Source organism: Meriones unguiculatus, chromosome 9 (assembly GCF_030254825.1).
Source record: "Meriones unguiculatus strain TT.TT164.6M chromosome 9, Bangor_MerUng_6.1, whole genome shotgun sequence".
Taxonomy (NCBI): domain Eukaryota; kingdom Metazoa; phylum Chordata; class Mammalia; order Rodentia; family Muridae; genus Meriones; species Meriones unguiculatus.
The window spans coordinates 28,738,908-28,758,887 of NC_083357.1; the positions used below are offsets into that span (position 1 = coordinate 28,738,908).

Here is a 19,980-nt window from a genome sequence, read left to right on the forward strand (position 1 = left end):
ATGCACAGTCCCCTGTCAAACCCCATCCCCACCCTGCAGGCTGCCTACACAGTTCCTGTTCCCCATCTACTCATTATACCCAACACACTGTCTTCACACTGCCCCAAAGTGCAGTTGACTGGGGAATTTTTTTAATAATTTTTTTTTTTAGCAAGATAGCTTAAAACTGTCTAGTATAAACAGTCTAAATGTTCCAGAATATTATGAAACTCTGGGGTAGGAAAAATGGCCCAGGACCACCTGTCTTTAGACGAGTGTATTTGTCAAAAGTTGCCAGCCTCATTTCAAACTCAACAGGCCATTGATACTGCAGATTCCTGCTATTTAGTTTCCTCACATCACCTCCTTTATCCCACTATTTTGGGCCATAGTTTGTCTCTCCTATTCCATGCCCCACAGTTGCCTATGCCCCAGGCAACCACTCCTGCAGTTACTTCTGTAAGTTCTTTGCTACTAGCTTATTGATGGGCTTAGGAAACCAGAGGCACAGACTCAGATCAGAGTGGGGGAAATTTTATGCCAGCCCCTCCCTGCATTACTTCTGTTACAGCAGTGGCTGCCTCCTGCCAACAGCAGACTGCCAAGTGGTCTCTGCTCCAAGAACTCAGCTCTTCCCAGGCACCCAGCTAGATCCCAAAATCTATCAAAGGTGTCTTGTCAAAGAAAGCAACCCTAAGCATGCTTTGTTTTAGGTTTTTGAACCAGGGTCCCACTCTGCAGCACCACCTAGCCAAAACAAAACAAAACAACAACAATATATATAACGATATTGTTGACATATATATATATGAGACTATGTCCTTCTGCCTCTGCAGTTAAGGTGCTAGGATTGCAGGCCCCACCACGACTGGCCTAACTCTAAGGCTTTGATCTGAGCAGTGGAATTGGCTCAGTGTCAACCCAGGCTCACAGGAGCAGTGTGGAGTAACTGGCCACCTAGAGGTTGGGTTGACCGTGAAACGGGCCAGTGTGAGCAATTACAACTGTAGAACTAAACCAATTCTTTCCCTCCTTCCAAGGTTTGCATAAAAACTGTTAAGGGCTAATGAAAAGCTAGAGGAACAAGAGCAAAAGGGAACCCATGAAGAGAAGCAGGCATGGGCATCAGTCAACTAAGTACTTCTCATGTAGACAGGAGGACCTGAGTCTGCCTCTCCCCTAACAATGTGAAAAACCTGGGCACAGAAGTGTGAGCCTATAACCCCAGAGCTGTGTCAGACAGCCTAGGAGTCCCAGGATCACTGAGAAACCCTGTCTCAAAAAATAAATGGTGGAGTGGACGGTAATCAAGGGCACTCAAAGTTAACCCCTGGCTTCCGCATGTGTGCACACGTGCACACATGGATACACACGTGCACACATGGATACACACACACACAAATAGACTTTTCAGAAAGAAGCAGGCAGCTAAGTGGTGCTAAGGATGCCTTTAATCCCAGCACTCAGGAGGCAAAGGCAGGTAGATTTCTGAGTTCGAGACAAGCCTGCCTATGAAGGGAGGGCCGGGATGGCAGGGCTACACACAGAAACCCTGTTCTGAAAAACAAGAAAATAAAAAATAAAAAGAAGCAGGCAATGGGAGTGATATGGTCATACTGACTGTGTGGTAGTGACCAGGGACAGCGGTGACAAAGCAGTGTCCTAAGGCCAATGTTAATCCTGAGTGATAACTCTTCCAGCTTCCCATTGTTTTCTCAGATCACCTCACCGGTGACCTCAGCAGTTACTGAATGTGGCATCTCCAAACTAGACTAATTCACCTGAGATAATGGATCCCCTGTTCTCACAGAAAGAGTTCTAAAACTACCAGGGACAAAACAGACTTTCTTGCATTCACTCTGTTCTCCTCTCTAAGGTTACTCTCATGGAAACTAGGGTGATCTTTCCAAAATGTGAAGCTACAAGGGGGTTCCCTTTATTTTGACGGAGACGCAGAATTCTGCACTCTGGTCTGCATGTCTTTGCATAGTCTAGCCACCATTCTCCTCAGCTTCCATGAAAGCTGCACTCCATCAGTCACACTGAAACTTTTAATTCTGTGTTCTTTGCATGCATGATATCACAGTCTTGCCCCGAACAAAAACCACTAGCCCTTGAACCTAGTCAACACCTACCCATCAGGTGTCACTTCCTGAAGGATGCTTTACCTGATGGCTGACTGACCTCTTGACATCCACCTTACACAGAACAACCAACCCTTTAACAGCAACCACACTTTAAACACTTCCCTAACCAATATTAGTCATTTCAGCAAACACACTGAACCAAGATTTGTGTCAAATCTCGATCCCTTTCACAGTGTGTCCACAGAACCATGCATAGCACCTGTTCCACAAGAGACTACCAAATGTTGATTAAACACATGAACGATCCAGTGCCTACACAGTAACAACGGGAGAGGTATTCAAGAGGTGTTCAGTTGTCATGGAATGAGCAACAACAGTAACAGTGAGCAGGTGATTGTTGCTTAGGAAGCACCAATGCAAAACAGGGAAGCAGGAACATGGGAGGCTGTATGCCCAGCACGCAGGACCACGAAATCCACTCGAGAGGAGAGCCCGGTCCTTCTGAAGCCCCTGCATCTACTTCAGCACCTTGCAAAATGCCTAAAAGGTCAGTGGCATTTTACTCCCCTTTCCCGAGTTTCAGCAAACTTGCAGATGTAGTCCAATATACTCATATCCATAACTTAACAGTCAGGATATTGAAAGCTTGCTGTCTATTGCCCCCCAAGTGCAGATTGAAATTAAAATGGAGAAACAAAGAGAATAAAGTTGAAGCTTTGCCTGCGAACTGGAAAGATAGAATTAACACAGAAATCTTTGATTGCCTCTTGAGATATATTTGCAAATTAAACTTGGTACTGATTTCTACTATATAGCAGTCTTCGAAAGAATCTGTGATGAGGGAAACTCTCACATCGTTCGAATATGGAAACTGGTTCTAACAAGTGAACAAAGTTCTTTTTCATAGAATTCCACTTAGGATACCAACTTTACTTCAAATGCAGTGTTGGAACAGCTAACAAGGGCAAGGTACTCCGTCAGGAAAGAGGTGGGGGATGAAGTGCAGGGCTCTGGCTTGTTAGGGTCACTTACTAATGGAGGAGACAGAAAATCGATCAGGGGGAGAAAAACTAAGAGGTGCCACATGGCAAGTGCACACGGTGAAAGGAGAGAAGGTAGCACCTCCTCCACCCTGCGATACATCATCACGGTGCCGAGGTTTCAGGAAGGGGGGAGGGGCTCACCGAGAAGAGCCTGGAGTGCTAACACATGGGAAAGGTAGGTGGCCAGTTCTACAAGTGAGAAAAGTGGATCTTCCCCACCGGGAAAGCGGTAACGCCTCTAGTAGTTGAGGCCAAACACAATTGCAGAGCTTCCTCCTAAGGAAGGGTCAGAGTAGTTCACTGGTGACCTTATCCTGTCATTCTTGTCTTCCAACACTCGGGGGTGGGAGATGTGAAAAAATGTGCAAATTTTGATTCACTGCTTATAAAGTAACTGCCCTCTTTTTGCTTCCCATGCGGCAACTTTCCATTTCCTTCAGATTAGCAGGTGAAATGATTTCCCAAATACGTACCTGACACATAGCTCCCACTCACTTTGCTTTAGAAGGCTCTAAGTTTCAGCATTCTCTTGTTGTAACCTTGGACATAGCCTTACCTTCTCTCTCTGACTCTTCTCTCTGGCTTCCAACTTTGTGCCATTTGCTTGAGTTCTTGCATCAAGCCATTTCTCTTCCTTCGGGCCTCAAGCACAGAGTTCCCTCTGCCTGAAGAACTCCCCCGTCTCTTTCACTGATCCCATTGCCCTGACTGTAGACAAGGTTAGCTCTTCTCTGCTCTTTGCATGTATTTCTGTTGCTCTGTACTGCACTACCTGTCTAATACCTGAATTTTGCACTAGACATTAAGCTGCAAGAGAAGATGTCTCCACCCACTAACACGTCTCACTCCCGGGTTAGGTAGGTAGGCTAAACAGCTAGAGCAAATGCACTCAAAGGCTTAGCATTTTAACTCTTCTATAAACAAGCTTTTATTTTTTCCTTTTCCCTCTGAGTAGAGTTTCAGGTCTGTGACACCTTGACTCCCAGCAGCCATGTAGGAACATGGAATGATGGAAGCCTCACCATCTATGAGTGGTTTTCCAGTGCTAGGAAGCAGTGTGTCCTTCCACCTTCTCAAGACAAGAGAGGCTCCCAGCACAATGGTCTCCTTTGTCCCTTTCCAGTTGAAGAAACTTAAATACCAGGGTCACATAAGATCCAGGATTTTGTAGATATGTGGGACAGGGCCAACCTTGGTCATGGACTTTTTCACTGTGTGGTAAGTACTTGAGTAGACACAAGGAGGAGCCATCTGTTGAAAATAATAATTTAAATCATTGATTGCTTTACACAGAGATCAGTGTTCAGACTCAAAAGTCACTGTTTCTTTTATTTTGTTGGCAGCGTTTCAATATCTAAACAACTGTCTTCAATAAAAGGTAAGGAATGGAATGGTTGACGTGTGTTTCCCCTGCTCCAGAACAGCAGGCCCAGAGTTAAAATTAATAAGATCAAGAATGCCTGAGATGTGAGAGAGTTCTGGAAACTCTAACATTCATGGAATTCATCTTCTCTCCATGTTACTTGGACTTCTGCTCTTTGAGTGTTTAAGGAGAAGTGATGTAGGATAAGTACATATGTGTATTTAATACCAAGGCAGTAGAGTATTGGGGGAAACTGTTGGCCAGGGGAGTAGTGGGTGGGGTCTTAGTAGCTGTCAGGTCTGTCTACACTACCTGAACATGCTTGAGCGGATGATCGGTGTTCTGCAAGACTCCACTTTTTCACTTGCAAAAGTAACTTATATGAGAAAAAAAAATCTAAACTGAGGTGATTCTGGCACTTCACAGTGTTGTGAGTGGTGTTTCTACAATACTGACTGTTGGGATCAGTAAGCAGGCACTTCTATGGCCAGCCCCAAGGGACTTTATAGACCAGTTATCAGGCAGTTGTGAAGACACCTAAAGCCACATGCGCATGTCCCTGGGTCACCCTATAAGAGAACTGGGGCCCTCCCCTTTCACTGTCTCTCTTCCTTCCTCTTCCTCTCTCTGTCTGTCCCTCTCTCTGTCTCTCTGTCTCTGTCTCTCTCTGTCTCTCTCTCTCTATCTCCCTCTCTGTAACCCCCTCCCCTAATAAACCTCCCGAGTGGAACCGATCTCGTGGTGTGATTTGTGGACCCGAGTGTAACCTCTACAGGCACCCATTTCCTAACACTGACTTGTTAGAAAATCACCAAATCCAGTGCTTAATTTTTAGTAGCCTATGTTCTAGGGAAAAGGAGGAAGAAAACATAGAAAATGAAGTTATCAGTTCAGTTTAACATGCATATTGCATGTATTTCTGAGACCCACAGCATATCAGGGCCCAAAAAAAACCGTAAAGTAGTTACAGTGTTGTCACTGTGTTGGAATGTTCTTTTGGAATGTATATACCTTACCCTTGTTCATTCAAATGCTGATTTCTCTCCCCCACTATCTGGTTTTAATCCGGACATTGCTTTGTGATACTTATTCTAAGCATTACCTCTCTCAAGTTTGTGTAAACATGCCACCATTTGTTCTCTAAAATGTCAACTAAAACAACCAGCCACAATGTTGAGCAATGGAGAGGATAGGGTGGGACATCCTGATTCAGAGCGGGAGGAGAGGAAGGAGTGGGAAGCAGAGGAGGAGGAGAAGTGGCAGGAGAGAAGCTGGGAGAACAGAGGCTGGAGGAGAGGTCTTATAATGACGTGGAGAAATGAACCGGACCTAAGATATCACTAAAAGCAAATATAATGGGTAAAATCTGAATGGTAGGAACGATGCGGGCTTGGAGGTTTAGGATGAGTAACTATTGCCCAGCATTGTGTTCTAGCTTAACTAAATAAATCCTAGTCTCTGTGGTGGTTTGGTTATACAGCTGTTTAGGGATTAACTGCAGCTTTACTGAAAGATATATCAATAGAAAACTTTAATAACCAAATACAACATCACTGCTTTCAGAGAACATGAAGCCTGAACCTGCGCTAGGGAGCTACTGGGGCAGTAATTAATTTGAATAAAAATTATAAAATTGAAAAAAATTAATAAGCATAGGGTATAAAATTTTTTACGCACTTTTAGTGTTAACTACCTGTTGGAATTTTTAATATATTGGGTTGAGTAATATATATTATTAAAATCAATTTTACTCATTTCTTTTTGGCCTTTTTACTTTATGATAAAGTTTTAAATTACAATTGTGACTTGCGATGTATTTCTTTGGGTCACACTTATCTAAAAGACAACTGAGACAATACAAAGTTTCAAGTGTGAGAGTTTTAGAGATGTCATGCTCAGTAGATAAGAGAAGTACGACAGAGGGACCTGCTGCCCCTTTTTAAGGTTTAGGAAAGCATCCTGAAGAATACAATGGCCTGAAAAACAACACTTAGACATACTGAGCATTAGAGAAAGGAGCCAGTTTGTTTTCGTGACTGCGTAATTTACTTAATCACTCTACATTCCAGAAGATAAAAGACTATGCATGTTTATTGTTAATAGTCTATAATTATTGTGGTGATTATCATCAACCCACTACCATATCAATAAAAGACACAGACACTGATAGATTTTTAATAAGCCTTATTTCCTTTGGGGCTCGGCAGATATTAACCCCCTAAACTATGTCTTTATCTCCCAGTCCCACACCCCATGCCATTTGCTCTAATCACTCCTATCTGGGAGACTTCCCATCCAAAACAATATAAATACTTGCGCATGCTTTCCATCTGGGCTGCTTCTCTCCGGCCACACTGATCTCAGAGTAAATTCCTCCCAGCCACATGGTTCTTTATCTATCCCGTGGCTACCCTGTCTCTCCTTTGTCTCTCCCCTTCCTGTGATCTTTCTGTCTTCCAACCCCTTGAACCTTGGCCATGTCTACCTCTCTTCTGCCCTGTCTGGGTGTAGAAATTTTACTGGTCAAATAGGGATTATTTGAAGGCAAGTTTACACAGAAACATTTGGAGTACATGATAGTCTGCTTGTAAAAGACAGCAAGCAGACCTTGAGGAGCGAAATAATTAACAATCACATACAAAGTACCAGACCATGTCGTTATATCTCTATGCCTCGGTTTCTTCATCAGTAAACTGGACCTACGTCAAAGGACCGGCACTCACATTAAATGAGTTGAGCCACATCCACTACCCAGGAAGGAGCGTTCACTACTGTGGCCCACTACAGTGAGTGAGCACTCCAAGAGGTCAGCATTTTTCTGAAATTGTTCACTGTCCTGAGCCCATAATAAATGCTGGATGGTACGTACATGTGAGCTGCATAGAACAGGAATGAACTGTGCATAGTTCCAAATTCAGTTCAGTGGCCTACAGCAGAGAAGCAGGTAGCACAAAGGAGTCTGGAAAAGCTGCCTTTCAGCCATCCCCATGCCCAAATCCCTAAGCAAGACAGCCACAAGACAGCCTTTGCTTTTGTAACCCCACATGGCCCCTTAAAATATGCTTCACATACTAATTCATGAGTCTGTATGAGGCAGAGTAAAAGTTAGGTGGCATCCTGCTGGGTTTATTAAGGGAAGAAGCAAACTGTGAAGACAGGACACAAAAAAGGCCTTAGGAAAATATCATCAGTGTTGGTAAGACAAACAACTCTTTGCTGCCTCTTATTTTAAATATTTCCAGTTCTGTTTTTACCATAAGCATATGCTATTTTACAGTTGGGAGAAGAATGCATGCTATCTTATAAGGGAGATAGGATAAGAATGTGAAGTTGGATAGTCCAGATGGAATCCCAACTCAGAGAACAACCACACTTGAACCCCACCAGGGCTGGGAGATGCCTGGCTTCCACCACCAGCAGGGATGACTTTGCATAGACATATTCCAAAGTCGGCTTTGCAGTTAGACAGACCCTCAAGCGTTCCTTTCCTCATCTGTAAGCATGATAACTTTACTATCCTTAATCTCTGCAAGCATAAGATCCTAGTATGTAAATCTAAGACACAAATAGTACCCACCCCTGCGGCTTTGAGGAAGAATTAAATAAGATGATGTTTGAAAGGCACCTGGAGCATATGTAGTAACAAAGGAAGATGCCCATCATTATTAAGGCACTCGCTCAGAGCCTGAGGATTATTCCTTCCTCTCCAGGCAGGCACATCCAGCAGAGCATTGCCAATTGCCATCCTCCAAGCACAGGCTCAGACTCAGTAGAGAAGCTCCTCCTACAACGTATCTAGCTATTCTTGAATACTGATTAATAAATCTACCAGCACAAGTTATTCATGTACTCATTTTCTAAAGAATTAAGATAATGTGTTTCATCCAGGCAATTGCTTCTTCCAAACAAGAGTGCTTACACAGGATTCATTCTTCAGCATCTTAAATTTAAGGTTAAAATTGTGAAAGTTAGGACAACCTGAGATAAAAGTACCACCCAGTGTGTATACATGTGCACACATGCACACATATGAACGGATAGAGCAGGAGCTATAAAAAAGATGCACAACCCCCCGTCCTTAGTGAACAGTGACACGTTAAGCACTTGAGACATAAACGTTGGCTCCCGGAAGTGGCAGAAGTTGGTGGAAGAGATAATTAGGATGGAGCAAGAGAGAGCTAAGAACAGAGGGTCATTTCTCTGAGGCTGATATCTTAGGAAAGATAGCATGTCAGACCTGGATAAGCAGAAGCTATGAGCAGAAAGCACAAATCCCAAGAGCATAAAATTGAGACTCTGAAAACGGAAACGAGACCCACGAGGAAGAAGTCAAAGTACGTTTTATAGCCAGTCACTCGACACTTATTTTGCAAGGCTCCTGCTTGAAGCTAGGCACTGTCCAGAGGACTGCAGATTCAAGAGGAGGCAAGACAGGTAAACAGCACCCTGAGTACATCAGCTCGTGCTTTTGACATTTCCTTCCCAGTGCTCTGTCACCAGCAAACCCTATCTGTTCTTCACTGAGGAAATGATGGTGTGGGGAGAAACCTAGAGCTCATTGATTTTAAAAATCAACTTAGATTAGCAATGGCTGCCAAAAACCAAAAACAACGCTTTGCCTCCACCGTGGTCTTCAGTGCAATTTGTATTTAAAATCCCAGTAAGGTTTCTGAAGTGTACTTTAACCTTTATTTGGAAAGAAAAGGCCCTAGAATAACCAAAACAAGGTGGGTAATGGCTGAAGTAACCAGAGCCAATCTCTTCATTGGTAAGATTTTGTTTATAGCTATAGTAACCAAGATAGTGTAGAGTCAGACCGTAGACTAGATCAGAGGTATGAAAATGCACATATGATCACATGTGCTCAAACTCTCTCTCTCTCTCTCTCTCTCTCTCACACACACACACACACACACATTTACACATTTTTCTCCCCCCTCTTCCTCCCCTTCCTGTTGCCCCCCACCCCACAGGCTCAAGTGATTTTGTATTAGGATGTTGAATTTTTTACCAATACTTCTTGATTTGTTTTTTTTTCTTTTGAGCACCACCTATTCAATTCATTAACCCATTTATTCATTGGTTGACTTTTTAAATTGAAATTTGAAGGTTATAGACATTAGTGCCTGTCAGACACAGACTTTCCTTCATTCCGTAGGCTATCACTTCAGTCTGGAAATTGCTTCTCTTACTGTACAGAAATTTTTCATGTCAAACAACCACATTTACTAATTTTTAGGATTATTTGATGCGTTATTGTGGTCAGTTTCAGAAAGTTCTCAGCTGTGCACACTTTTAATCCCAGCACTCGGTAAGCAGAGGCCAGTAGGTCTCTAAGTTCAAGGCCAGCTTGGCCTACAGAGTGAGTTTCAGGACAGCCAGGGCTACAGAGAACCTTTCTCAAAAGAAAAAATAAGTTGCCTGTCTTTATCTAAGTTTGGATCTTACATCAAAGTTTTTTTTTCTTTCTTCTTCTCTCCCCTATGCTGTTGTTGTTGTTGTTAATTTTATATGAATGGCTTTTTCCTGCATATCTCTGCATACTGTGTGATACTGACTCCTGTGGAGGCCATAAGGGGGTGTTATATGCCCTGGAACTAGAGATGATTGTGAGCTGCCATGTAGGTGCTGGGAACCATACCCAGGTCTTCTGAAAAGCAGCCAGGGCTCTTAGCCTCTGAGCCATCTCTCTAGCCCCTCAAGTGATTTTTGGCAAAAGTAGTTCAATGAAGAACCTTACTTTGAGTCACACACATCACTCAAAATTGAATTGGGATAGATTAACTTAAATGGAACATAAGGGATGTTTTTCGGAGGAGGGAAAGGTAGAAAGAGAAATCTTTTAGGAGAAAAATAGGACAAATGCTTCCCCCAAAATTAGAATCATCAAAATAGAATACCTCTTCCCTACATAAGACCCTGCTAAGAAAATTTTTACAAGGGCAGGTGGGACATCAGGAAAGATGGTTTGGTGAATTAAAAGCCCTTGGTATGCAAGCCTGTGGAGCTGAGTTCAGTCTCCTTGTTAAAGGAAAATGGAGCCCTGAAGTTGCTTACTGACTCCCCAAACACACATATCGTGGAACACATGCTTACACACACACAGTGTACGTGCACCTGCATTAAAAGAAGAAATTTAAAAGATAATCTATGGACTAGGAAAAAAGGTTTGCAAATCTCTTATTCCACAATGACTTATATCTGAAGGAGACAAAGAATTTCCAGAAATGAAAAATGTTAAACCTTCCATTTGAAAATGGGCAAAGCCCATTAATAGACTTCAATAGATATTTCATCAAGAAATGTACACAGATGGCAAATAAACACAAAAAAGGATTTTTAGCATCATTAGTCATTAGAAGGACAAACAAAAAGCATGCTGAGATATTATTAACACCTGTCAGAAGTGGCTGCAATATAAATAGTGACAGAGACAAATGCTAGAAATGGAGAAAAACTAGATTTTTCATGGATTATTAAAAATATAAAAGTCAGATACTCATGTATATTCATATATATCCTCTTGATACATATGAGTGAAGGTCACATCTAATCTGGTCACCTCAGTGTGTTGAGCCTTCTTCTGAGTATTCTTTGAGCCCATGATGGCTGTATATTGCCTGGAAATAAAGCTGTGAGGCTTGTTTCTTTTCCTCTTATTCACTCAACAGCGTTGACTAGTCCTACTCTGTAGCACTGGCATTGGTGCTGCTGGTGATACAGGAAAAAAACAAAGGCTTGGCTCTTGGCTTCATAAAGAGTGTTGTCTAGCTGGAGATAAGATAAACACGGCATAGCTGTAAGGTGTGATTATCTTATCCTAGCAAATGTATTGGTGACTAGGGTAACTAAGGTAACTCACTTTACAGAGTTGTTCAAATGGCTCTTTTTGCGTCTCTCTGTGTGCACTGGGTGTTACCCACTGGGACAGAATGAATTAGCACTATCCTCCCTATCAAGGATTCTAAATCAGAGAAACTACTGGAATATCACATGTTTGCAAAAAAATAATAAAAAAAAAAACTGTTACAAGCGTTACTATGTCAGAGCTTGCCCTGATGCCATATCCCTTTATCATATTCGCAAAAAGTGACACCATATCTAACACAAAATATAAATTGTGCAAGAGTAGGATTTGCAGTCTTTACATGAGGTGTCTTAATATCAAAAGCTGAGCTCAACATGCAGTAGGTGCTCTGTAAGTATTTGTTAAATAACTGAAAGAAATTACATCTCAGAAAACCAAGGCTTAGCGAAGTAATGGGCTTTCCTAGGTCCACATGGCAAGCAGGTGTCAAATATCAGCCTAAGTAACTTAAATGCTATGAAAGGGACTTTTGTTCTACATTTCTCAAAAGCACAGCATCAAATAATCTCAAATTCTACTCTATGAAAGGGGGAAATGTGCTCTAGTACTAGGTCACAACACGTGCTGGAGAGGTTGTGGAGAAAGTGGAACCCTCCTCCATTGCTGGTGGGAATGTAAACTTGTACATTTGGAAATCAATCTGGTGCCTTATCAGACAACTAGGAATAGTGCTTCCTCAAGATCCAGCTATATACCACTCCTAGGCATACATCCAAAAGATGCTCAAGTACACAAGGACATTTGTTCAACCATGTTTGTAGCAGCTTTATTCCTAATAGCAAGAACCTAGAAACAACCCAGATATCCCTCAATGGAGGAATGGATACAGAAATTGTGGTACTTTTACACAATGGAATACTATTCAGCAATTAAAAATAAGGAAATCATGAGATTTGCAGACAAATGGTGGAAACTAGAAAAGTTCATCCTGAGTGAGTTATTGCAGAAGCAGAAAGACACACACTGTATATACTCACTTATAAGTGGGTACTAGACCTATAAGATAGGATAAACATACTAAAATCTGTACACCTAAAGAAGATAAACAAGAAAGAGGACCCAGGGTAAGATGATCAATCCTCACTTAGAAAGACAAATGGGATGGACACTGGAAATAGGAGAAAACAATTAACAGGACAGGAACCTACCAGAGGGCTTCTGAAAGACTATACCTAGCAGTGTATCATCAAAGCAGATGTTGAAACTCATAACCAAACTTTCAGCAGAGTGCAGGGAATCATATGAAAGAAGGGAGAGTTAATATGACCTGGAAAGAACAGGAGCTCCATAAGGACCAAATTTATTTGGGCACAGGGGTCTTTTATGAGACTGTGTCTCCAACCAAAGACAATGTATGGATATAACCTAGAACCCTTGCTCGGATGGGGCCCATAGTAGCTCAGTATCCAAGTGGGTACCCTAGTAAGGGGAACAGGGACTATTTATGACATGAACTAAATGGCTGGCTCTTTGACCTCTCCTCTCCCCTGAGGGAGAAGCAGCCTTGCTAGGCCACAGAGGAGGACATTGCAGACAGTCCTTATGAGACCTGATAAGCTAGGGTCAGACAGAAGGAAAGGAGACTTCCCCCATCTGTGGACTTGGAAAGGGGCAGGGAGGGGATGAGGAAGGGAGGGTGGGATTGGGAGGGAATGAGGGAGTGGGCTGCATCTGGGATACAAAGTTAATAAACTGTAGCTAATATTTAAGAAATAAAATAAAATAAAATAAAGCACTGGGCCACACTAACATACAAGACCAAATTTATTCCCCACAGTTCCTACAGAAGATAAAACCTCATGTCTGCACAGACCATCTTCTATTCTAATTCTCTACTCTACATTTCTTCTCTCGTAGCTTTGAAGAAGGGCTCAGATCTGGAAAAAGCGATTGCTACTATTGCTCTGATTTTCAGAAACTCTTCTGACACTGATGGTAAACTTGGGAAAGCCACTGCCAAGAATCTGTTACAAACCCAATTTAGGAATTTCACAGAGGTAAGAGAATTAACCTGCATGGATAAACAAGGCATGCACCAAGCAGGAAGGAACTCCAGCTCCAGGATGCTATGTTATTATTCCAATCAACCACTGTTTATTTAGTATCTCCTGTGTGTAAGTTGTCCAGTGAACTTGACGAACATGCTAACTTGTGAGCATGCTGGCTCATAGCTGCAATTCCAGTTGAGTAAAGCTGTAGTGAAACTACAAAAAACTGGGACCATCTTGGGGTAAGAAACCAAAGAAGGAATTCTGAACATTAAAATACAAATAATATTTGAAGTATGAGCAAGAGTTAGCTATTATTTTATATAATTTTTCTTATGTGCTAACATGATGTCATATTCATACGCTCATACTTTGGGCGATAGTGACCTGTGGAAATCTTACATGAAAGAAAGTTACATCCAAGCCTAAACCACCAATATTTAATCACAGGTAGAATAAAAATAAGAAAGTTGTCTATAAGTTCCCAGTATGCTCTGATATTAAAAATATAACTTTTATCTTTCTATAAGTGTCTGTGTATGTGTATTTGTATGCACATATGATTTTAGTGGACTATAAGGTGTCACTGGCTGGGAAGAGTTAGATCAAGGGTATAACTTCCAACGAACCTATAGTTATATCAAAATGTGTACGTGTGCAAGTGTACATGCATGGTATATCACATACAAAAATGGCTGGAGTGATCTGGAGAGATGGCTCAGCTATTTAAACACTTGCTACACAAGCATGAGGAGCAGACTGTGCCTCCCCAGAACCATCAGAGCACCCACGTGTAATCCCAGCACCCCCGTAGTGAGACGGGAAGGAGGCAGGAGAATCCTGGGAGCAATCTGGCCAGCTAGCCTGGTTTATTCAAGGTGAGCAACAAGACACCCTGATTCAGACAAGGCGGAAGATGAGGACGAACACCTGAAAGTGTCATCTGACTTCTAAATGCACACTGTAGCGTGGATCTACCTGCATTTACACATATATTCACACGTATCAAATATATACATAACACACTCAGCCCCTCTTTACACTCACACACATAAATGACTAGAAAGTAACATTAGTGACAGCTAGCATTCTTCTGTAGTTGTTTGCATTTTTCTTTTTAAAATATTTTTTAAATATTCTGTAGTATTCACTCATGTTTTGCAAATATCTTTAAAGAAAAACTGCTTTTGAGCAGAAATACTTGGTAGAACTTGAGATAAATGGTTTGGAGAGGCTTTTAAATAAAGGTTTAAAATAAATAAAAATAAATAAACTAATCATGTTGTCATATTTGCCTGTATCTTTTACCAAAATAAATGGTACAGCCCAGAGAGGACAAAAGCCCCACACCCGGGGTCAGACCCTCAGAGTGGGAACATGACCCTGATATAAACTGTCATCCTTCTGAAAATATCACTCATTGGGAAGATGCCTGCAGCTTCATGTCCTGCGGTGTAGGTAAAACCAAAGGAGGAGGTTTTGATCTTAACCATTCTGATGGGTGTAAGGTGAAACCTCAGGGTTATTTTGATTTGCATCTCCCTGATGACTAAGGAAGTTGAGCATTTCTTTAAGTGTTACTCTGTCAATATTCAATATTCTTCTATTGAGAATTCTCTGTTTGGCTCTGTACCCCATTTATTTAATTGGATTGCTTTGTTGGTGTTTAACTTCTTAAGTTCTTTATATATTTTGAATATTAGTCCTCTGTCAGATACAGGGTTGGTGAAGATCCTTTCCCAATCTGTAGGCTGTCATTTTGTTCTGACTACAGTGTCCTTTCCTTTACAGTAGCTTTTCAGTTTCATTAGGTCCCATTTATTGACTATTGATCTTAGAGCCTACACCGTTGGTATTCTGTTTGGGAAGTCCGGTGCCAATGAGTTCAAGGCTCTTCCTCACTTTTTCTTCTAAGAGATTTAGTGTGTTTGGTTTTATATAGAGGTCTTTCATCCACTTGGACTTTAGTTTTGTGCAAGGTGATAAGTATGGATCTATTTGCATCCAGTTAGACATCCAGTTAGACCAGCACCATTTGTTGAAGATGCTGTCTTTTTTCCATTGTATTGTTTTGGCTTCTTTGTAAAAAATCAAGTATCCGTAGGTATATGTGTTTATTTCTGGGGCTTCTATTCAATTCCATTGATCCACTATTCTGTTTCTATGCCAGTGCCATGTAGTTTTTATTACTACTTCTCTGTAGCACAGCTTGAGATGAGGGATGAAGATACCTCCAGAAGATCTGTTGTTGTACAGGATTGTTTTAGCAGCTCTGAGTTTGTTGTTTTTCCATATGAAATTGAGAATTGTTCTTTCAAGGTCTATAAAAAATTGTGTTGGTATTTTGATGGGAATTGCATTGAAAAATCAAAAACTAAAGTGACAACACATGCTGGAGAGGATGTAGAGAAAGGGGAACCCTCATCCATTGCTGGTGGGAATGTAGACTTATATAACCACTTTGGAAATCATTCTGGCACTTTCTCAGACAATTAGGAATAGTGCTACCTCAAGATCCAGCTATACCACTCCTAGGCATATATCCAAAAGATGCTCAAGTACACAACAAGGACATTTGCTCAACCATGTTCATAGCAGCTTTATTCATAATAGCCAAAATCTGGAAACAACCCAGATGTCTCTAAATTGAGGAATGGATATAGAAATTGCAGTACATTTACACATACATTAACACAATGGAATACTACTCATCAATTAAAAACAAGGAAATCACAAAATTTGCAGGCAAATGGTGGGATCTAGAAAAGATCATTCTGAATGAGGTAACCCAGAAGCAGAAAGGCACACAGGGTATATACTTGCTTATAAGTGGATATTAGCCATGTAATATAGGATAAACATACTAAAATCTGTACACCTAAAGTAGCTAAGCAAGAAGGAGGACCCCAGGTAAGATAATCAATCCTCACTCAGAAAGGCAAACAGGACAGACATCAGAAGAGGGAGAAAACACGGAACAGGACAGGAGCCTACCACAGAGGGCCATTGAAAGTCTCTACCCAGCAAGGTATCAAAGCAGAGGCTGAGACTCATAGCCAAACTTTGGGCAAAGTGCAGGGAATCTTATGAAAGAAGGGGGAGATAGAAAGACCTGGAGAGGACAGGAGCTCCACAAGAAGAACAACAGAACCAAAAAATCTGGGCCCAGGGATCTTTTATGAGACTGACACTCCAACCAAGGGCCATGCATGGAGATAACCTAGAACCCCTGCACAGATGAAGCCCATGGTAGCTCAGTCTCCAAGTGGGATTCCTAGTAATAGGAACAGGGGCTGTCTCTGACATGAACTCAGTGGCTGGCTCTTTGAACACCTCCCACTAAGGGGGAGCAGCCTTACCAGCCCACAGAGGAAGACAATTCACCCAGTCCTGATGAGACCTGATAGGCTAGGGTTAGAGGGAAAGGGAGGAGGATCTCCCCTATCAGTGGACTGAAGGAAGGGCATGAGAAAAGATGAGGGAGGCAGGGTAGGACTGGGAGGGGATGAGGGAGAGGGCTACAGCTGGGATACAAAGTGAGTAAACTGTAATCAATTAAAAAATTAAAAAAATGAGGGATCCAGTTTCCATGGCAGACACACCCAGGCCCAAATGACATCCCTGTGGTGAGCAGTGCCAGGAGCAGAGCCATATTTCAGGGCAATTGAGGATAGCTCATCTGAAGCTATTCTCTGGATCAACAGCGGCAGTTAAACCTTATCAAACCTGGAAAGTCAAAGGACTGCCTTAGCACAACAGTGCAGCTCTCTGTCAGCTTAGGCAGGCACGTGAGCAGCAGTGCCCAGCAAGGCAAGAGACTCACCTCCGACACCTGATCAAACCCTTCTTCTAAGCCACTGGTTCTCAGCCTTCCTAATGCTGCGTCTCTTCAATACAAGTCCTCGTGCTGCGGTGACCTGCAACCATAAAATTACGTTCTTTGCTGTTTCATAACAGCAATTCCCCTACTGTTATGAATTGTAATATAGTTACCTGTTTTCCCATCCCTGTAAGAGGGTCATTTGACCCCGAAGGGGTAGCAGTCTACAGGTTGAGAACCACTTCTCTAAACCCTCGTGGAGCTCTCCGGTAAGTCGTGTGGCATCTTTTTGCCAAGCCTAGGTCCTAAGGAGAATGTCACCTTTCTCAAAAGCCTAAGCACAATTTCTAGTCCTAACAATCACCAGTAAGCTACAATAAAACTAGCACGGAGAAGCATTGCCAAGAATATTCTAAAACAAGATGGCTGGTTAATTAACCCTTCAGTGACTGGAGCTTAGCAGCACCCTACCCACCCACCCATCCCTCAATATGCAAAACAGAGGGAGCAGACAGACGTACCTGCTTCATGGAAAACTGGGCAGTCCCACAAGGAAAATCCTATCTTTCATTGAACTCTGACCCTTTCTAAGTTGTGTTCAGCTTTCTTGGAGCAAATGGGTAGGGAGCCCCTTTTGCTCTGGTTGAGGAGTGACCTACGGGGGCAGACAGGCTAGAGAAAAAAGGGATGGATTTAGACTGTAAAAGGAATATGCCATCATTCCAAAAATTTCTCAAGCATTTCTGGAATTTTGCAGCCAGCTCATGGATGAGAATTTGTGGCTTAACTGAGTGTACGCACAGCTATGTATCAGAGTGACTCAAATGGCTTTTCTGTGCTTACCGTCAATGTTTCCAGCTGTTTTATAAAATCTTTGAAACCGAAAAGGCTCTCCATTTATATGGTGTTCAGATGTTTGCCTGCAATCTGTGTATGACAGCTATGAGCCTGGATGTGATTGACAATCAGACTAAATGCTGAACAATGGCACAAAGCAATATGCTTTCTTCTAGCACAGTTTATTCTGTATTTCTGAATAATCTCACAGTCCGGGGAACACATAAAAAGTACCACCTGTAGAGAGGAGTTTATATATTTAAAATCTGAAAACATAGGGAGTTCTGTGTATAAAGAAACACAAAATAACTAACTAGTTAAGAGTGTGGCTCTGGAACCAGGCAGATAAGGCCACAAATCTTGACTACACAGCAAAAGCTGCTTACTTTGAGGCAAGTTATTTAATTGACTGATGGACCACCCACAGATTGGGTACAGCAGAAGAACTTCTGCTGTAAGATCAGTGTAAGAGTTCTCAGAGACAAGCCATGAAGGATTTTGCCTACTGCTGATGTAATGACACTGGCCGTGCTAGATCGTGAATAATATACTTAATATTCATTACCATCTCTGAATATAAAGTTTATACCCCAGATAGGCTCACTTGTTCTTTATTCTCAGAGAGAAGAATCCAAGCCCACGTACCGAGACATCCTTTCTGAGCTTGATGAGCACACAGAGAGTAAGTTGGATTTTGAGGACTTCGTGATCTTGCTCCTGAGCCTCACCATCATGTCAGATCTGCTACAAAACATATGGAATGAAAATGTTATGAAATAAACAAATTTAATTATGTGAATGGGCAAAATGATGGCAAAAGCAGTGCCATGTGATTAAATGTTTCTCTCTGGTTTGTAATGAGCGTGGGCTGATTCATATTGGTGGTGCTCATCCAGTATAATTGCCTCATTTCAACATTCTTCAGAAATGCCTGAATAATATGATTGTGACATTAAAAGTTGGGTACCACTTTTGATGAGTGGGTAGTGACATGGAGAATTTTTGTATGGAATAAGTGTTGAATCAAACTTATTCATTGATCATGCAGTAATATTTGTGAGCGTCTTCTTGGTAACAGTGTTAAAAATATAGTAACAAATGTCCAGAAAACTTCATCTCTCGGTCATGTTTACATCATTTCTGAAGAAAAATACAAATACTACGGTGATTTTTGTGTCTGTGTTTATACAGGTGTGTGTATATTTGTGTGATGGTAACTGTACATGCCTACATAGAAGCCAGAGGTCAGTCTCCAGTGTTCTTCCTCAAGTGCTGTCACCTTAAATTTTGAACTTTCCTTGTGCTGGAGCTCAAGGAGAAGCTGGGCTGGCTGACCGGTGACTCCTAGGGATTCATATGTCTCTACGTCTCAGTTGCCGTGATGTCTACCATGTTCAGATTTTGTAGGTGGGTTCTAGGGATCAAATTCAGAGCCTCATGCTTGCATGGCAAGTGCTTCACCAACTGAGCCATCTCCCCAGTTCTGAACAACCATTTGGTAAGCTTAAAACACACTATAATTACAAAGACAAGGTTACAGAATGCTAACAGTTTATTACAAGATCTATGTTCAAAGATCAGAACCATTCTGACCTATAAAAGAAAAATCTATGACTATTGGTTGCCAGGGTCTGAGTTGGAAGTGAGATTGTGTGCAAACCAACACATGGGAGATCTTAAAGAGACGGCAGCGTTTTCTATTCTGCTTGTGGTGGTAGTTATATGAGTGGATGCATTGGTCAAACTCTTAAAGCTTTACACTAAAATGGATGAATTACGTGTATGTCAATTATGAATTATACCTAAATAAACATGAGTTTATTATTAACAGATGGAGGGAGAGAACTGAGTGGGAGAGGGGGAGGGTGTAGAACAAGGAGGGGGTCAGGTATGGGAAGAGGAGGGAGGACTGAGAGAGACAATGGAGCATTGTCCCCATCATTGTTTGGTGGGTGGCATCTGGGACAGGGGAGGCTCCCAGGAGTCTACGGGAGT

The 19,980-nt window shown here is 41.9% G+C and overlaps 1 protein-coding gene across 1 annotated transcript; it reads left to right on the forward strand.

Annotated features, from left to right (window-relative positions):
- Positions 1-2,492: 2,492 nt before the first annotated feature.
- Positions 2,493-19,058, forward strand: Sntn (sentan, cilia apical structure protein). The gene is made up of 4 exons (XM_021652229.2): positions 2,493-2,613; positions 4,453-4,487; positions 13,198-13,337; positions 18,607-19,058. The coding sequence occupies exons 1-4, from the start codon at positions 2,504-2,506 to the stop codon at positions 18,763-18,765; spliced, it is 444 nt and encodes a 147-aa protein (XP_021507904.2). The 5' UTR covers positions 2,493-2,503; the 3' UTR covers positions 18,766-19,058.
- The last annotated feature ends 922 nt before the right edge of the window (positions 19,059-19,980 follow it).

Coding starts and splice junctions, on each gene's coding strand:
- Sntn (XM_021652229.2), top strand. CDS start 2,504: ATGGGAGGCTGTATGCCCAGCACGCAGGACCACGAAATCCACTCGAGA. Junction 2,614..4,452: donor CCTTGCAAAATGCCTAAAAG/GTCAGTGGCATT, acceptor TTTTGTTGGCAG/CGTTTCAATATCTAAACAAC. Junction 13,338..18,606: donor AATTTAGGAATTTCACAGAG/GTAAGAGAATTA, acceptor CTTTATTCTCAG/AGAGAAGAATCCAAGCCCAC.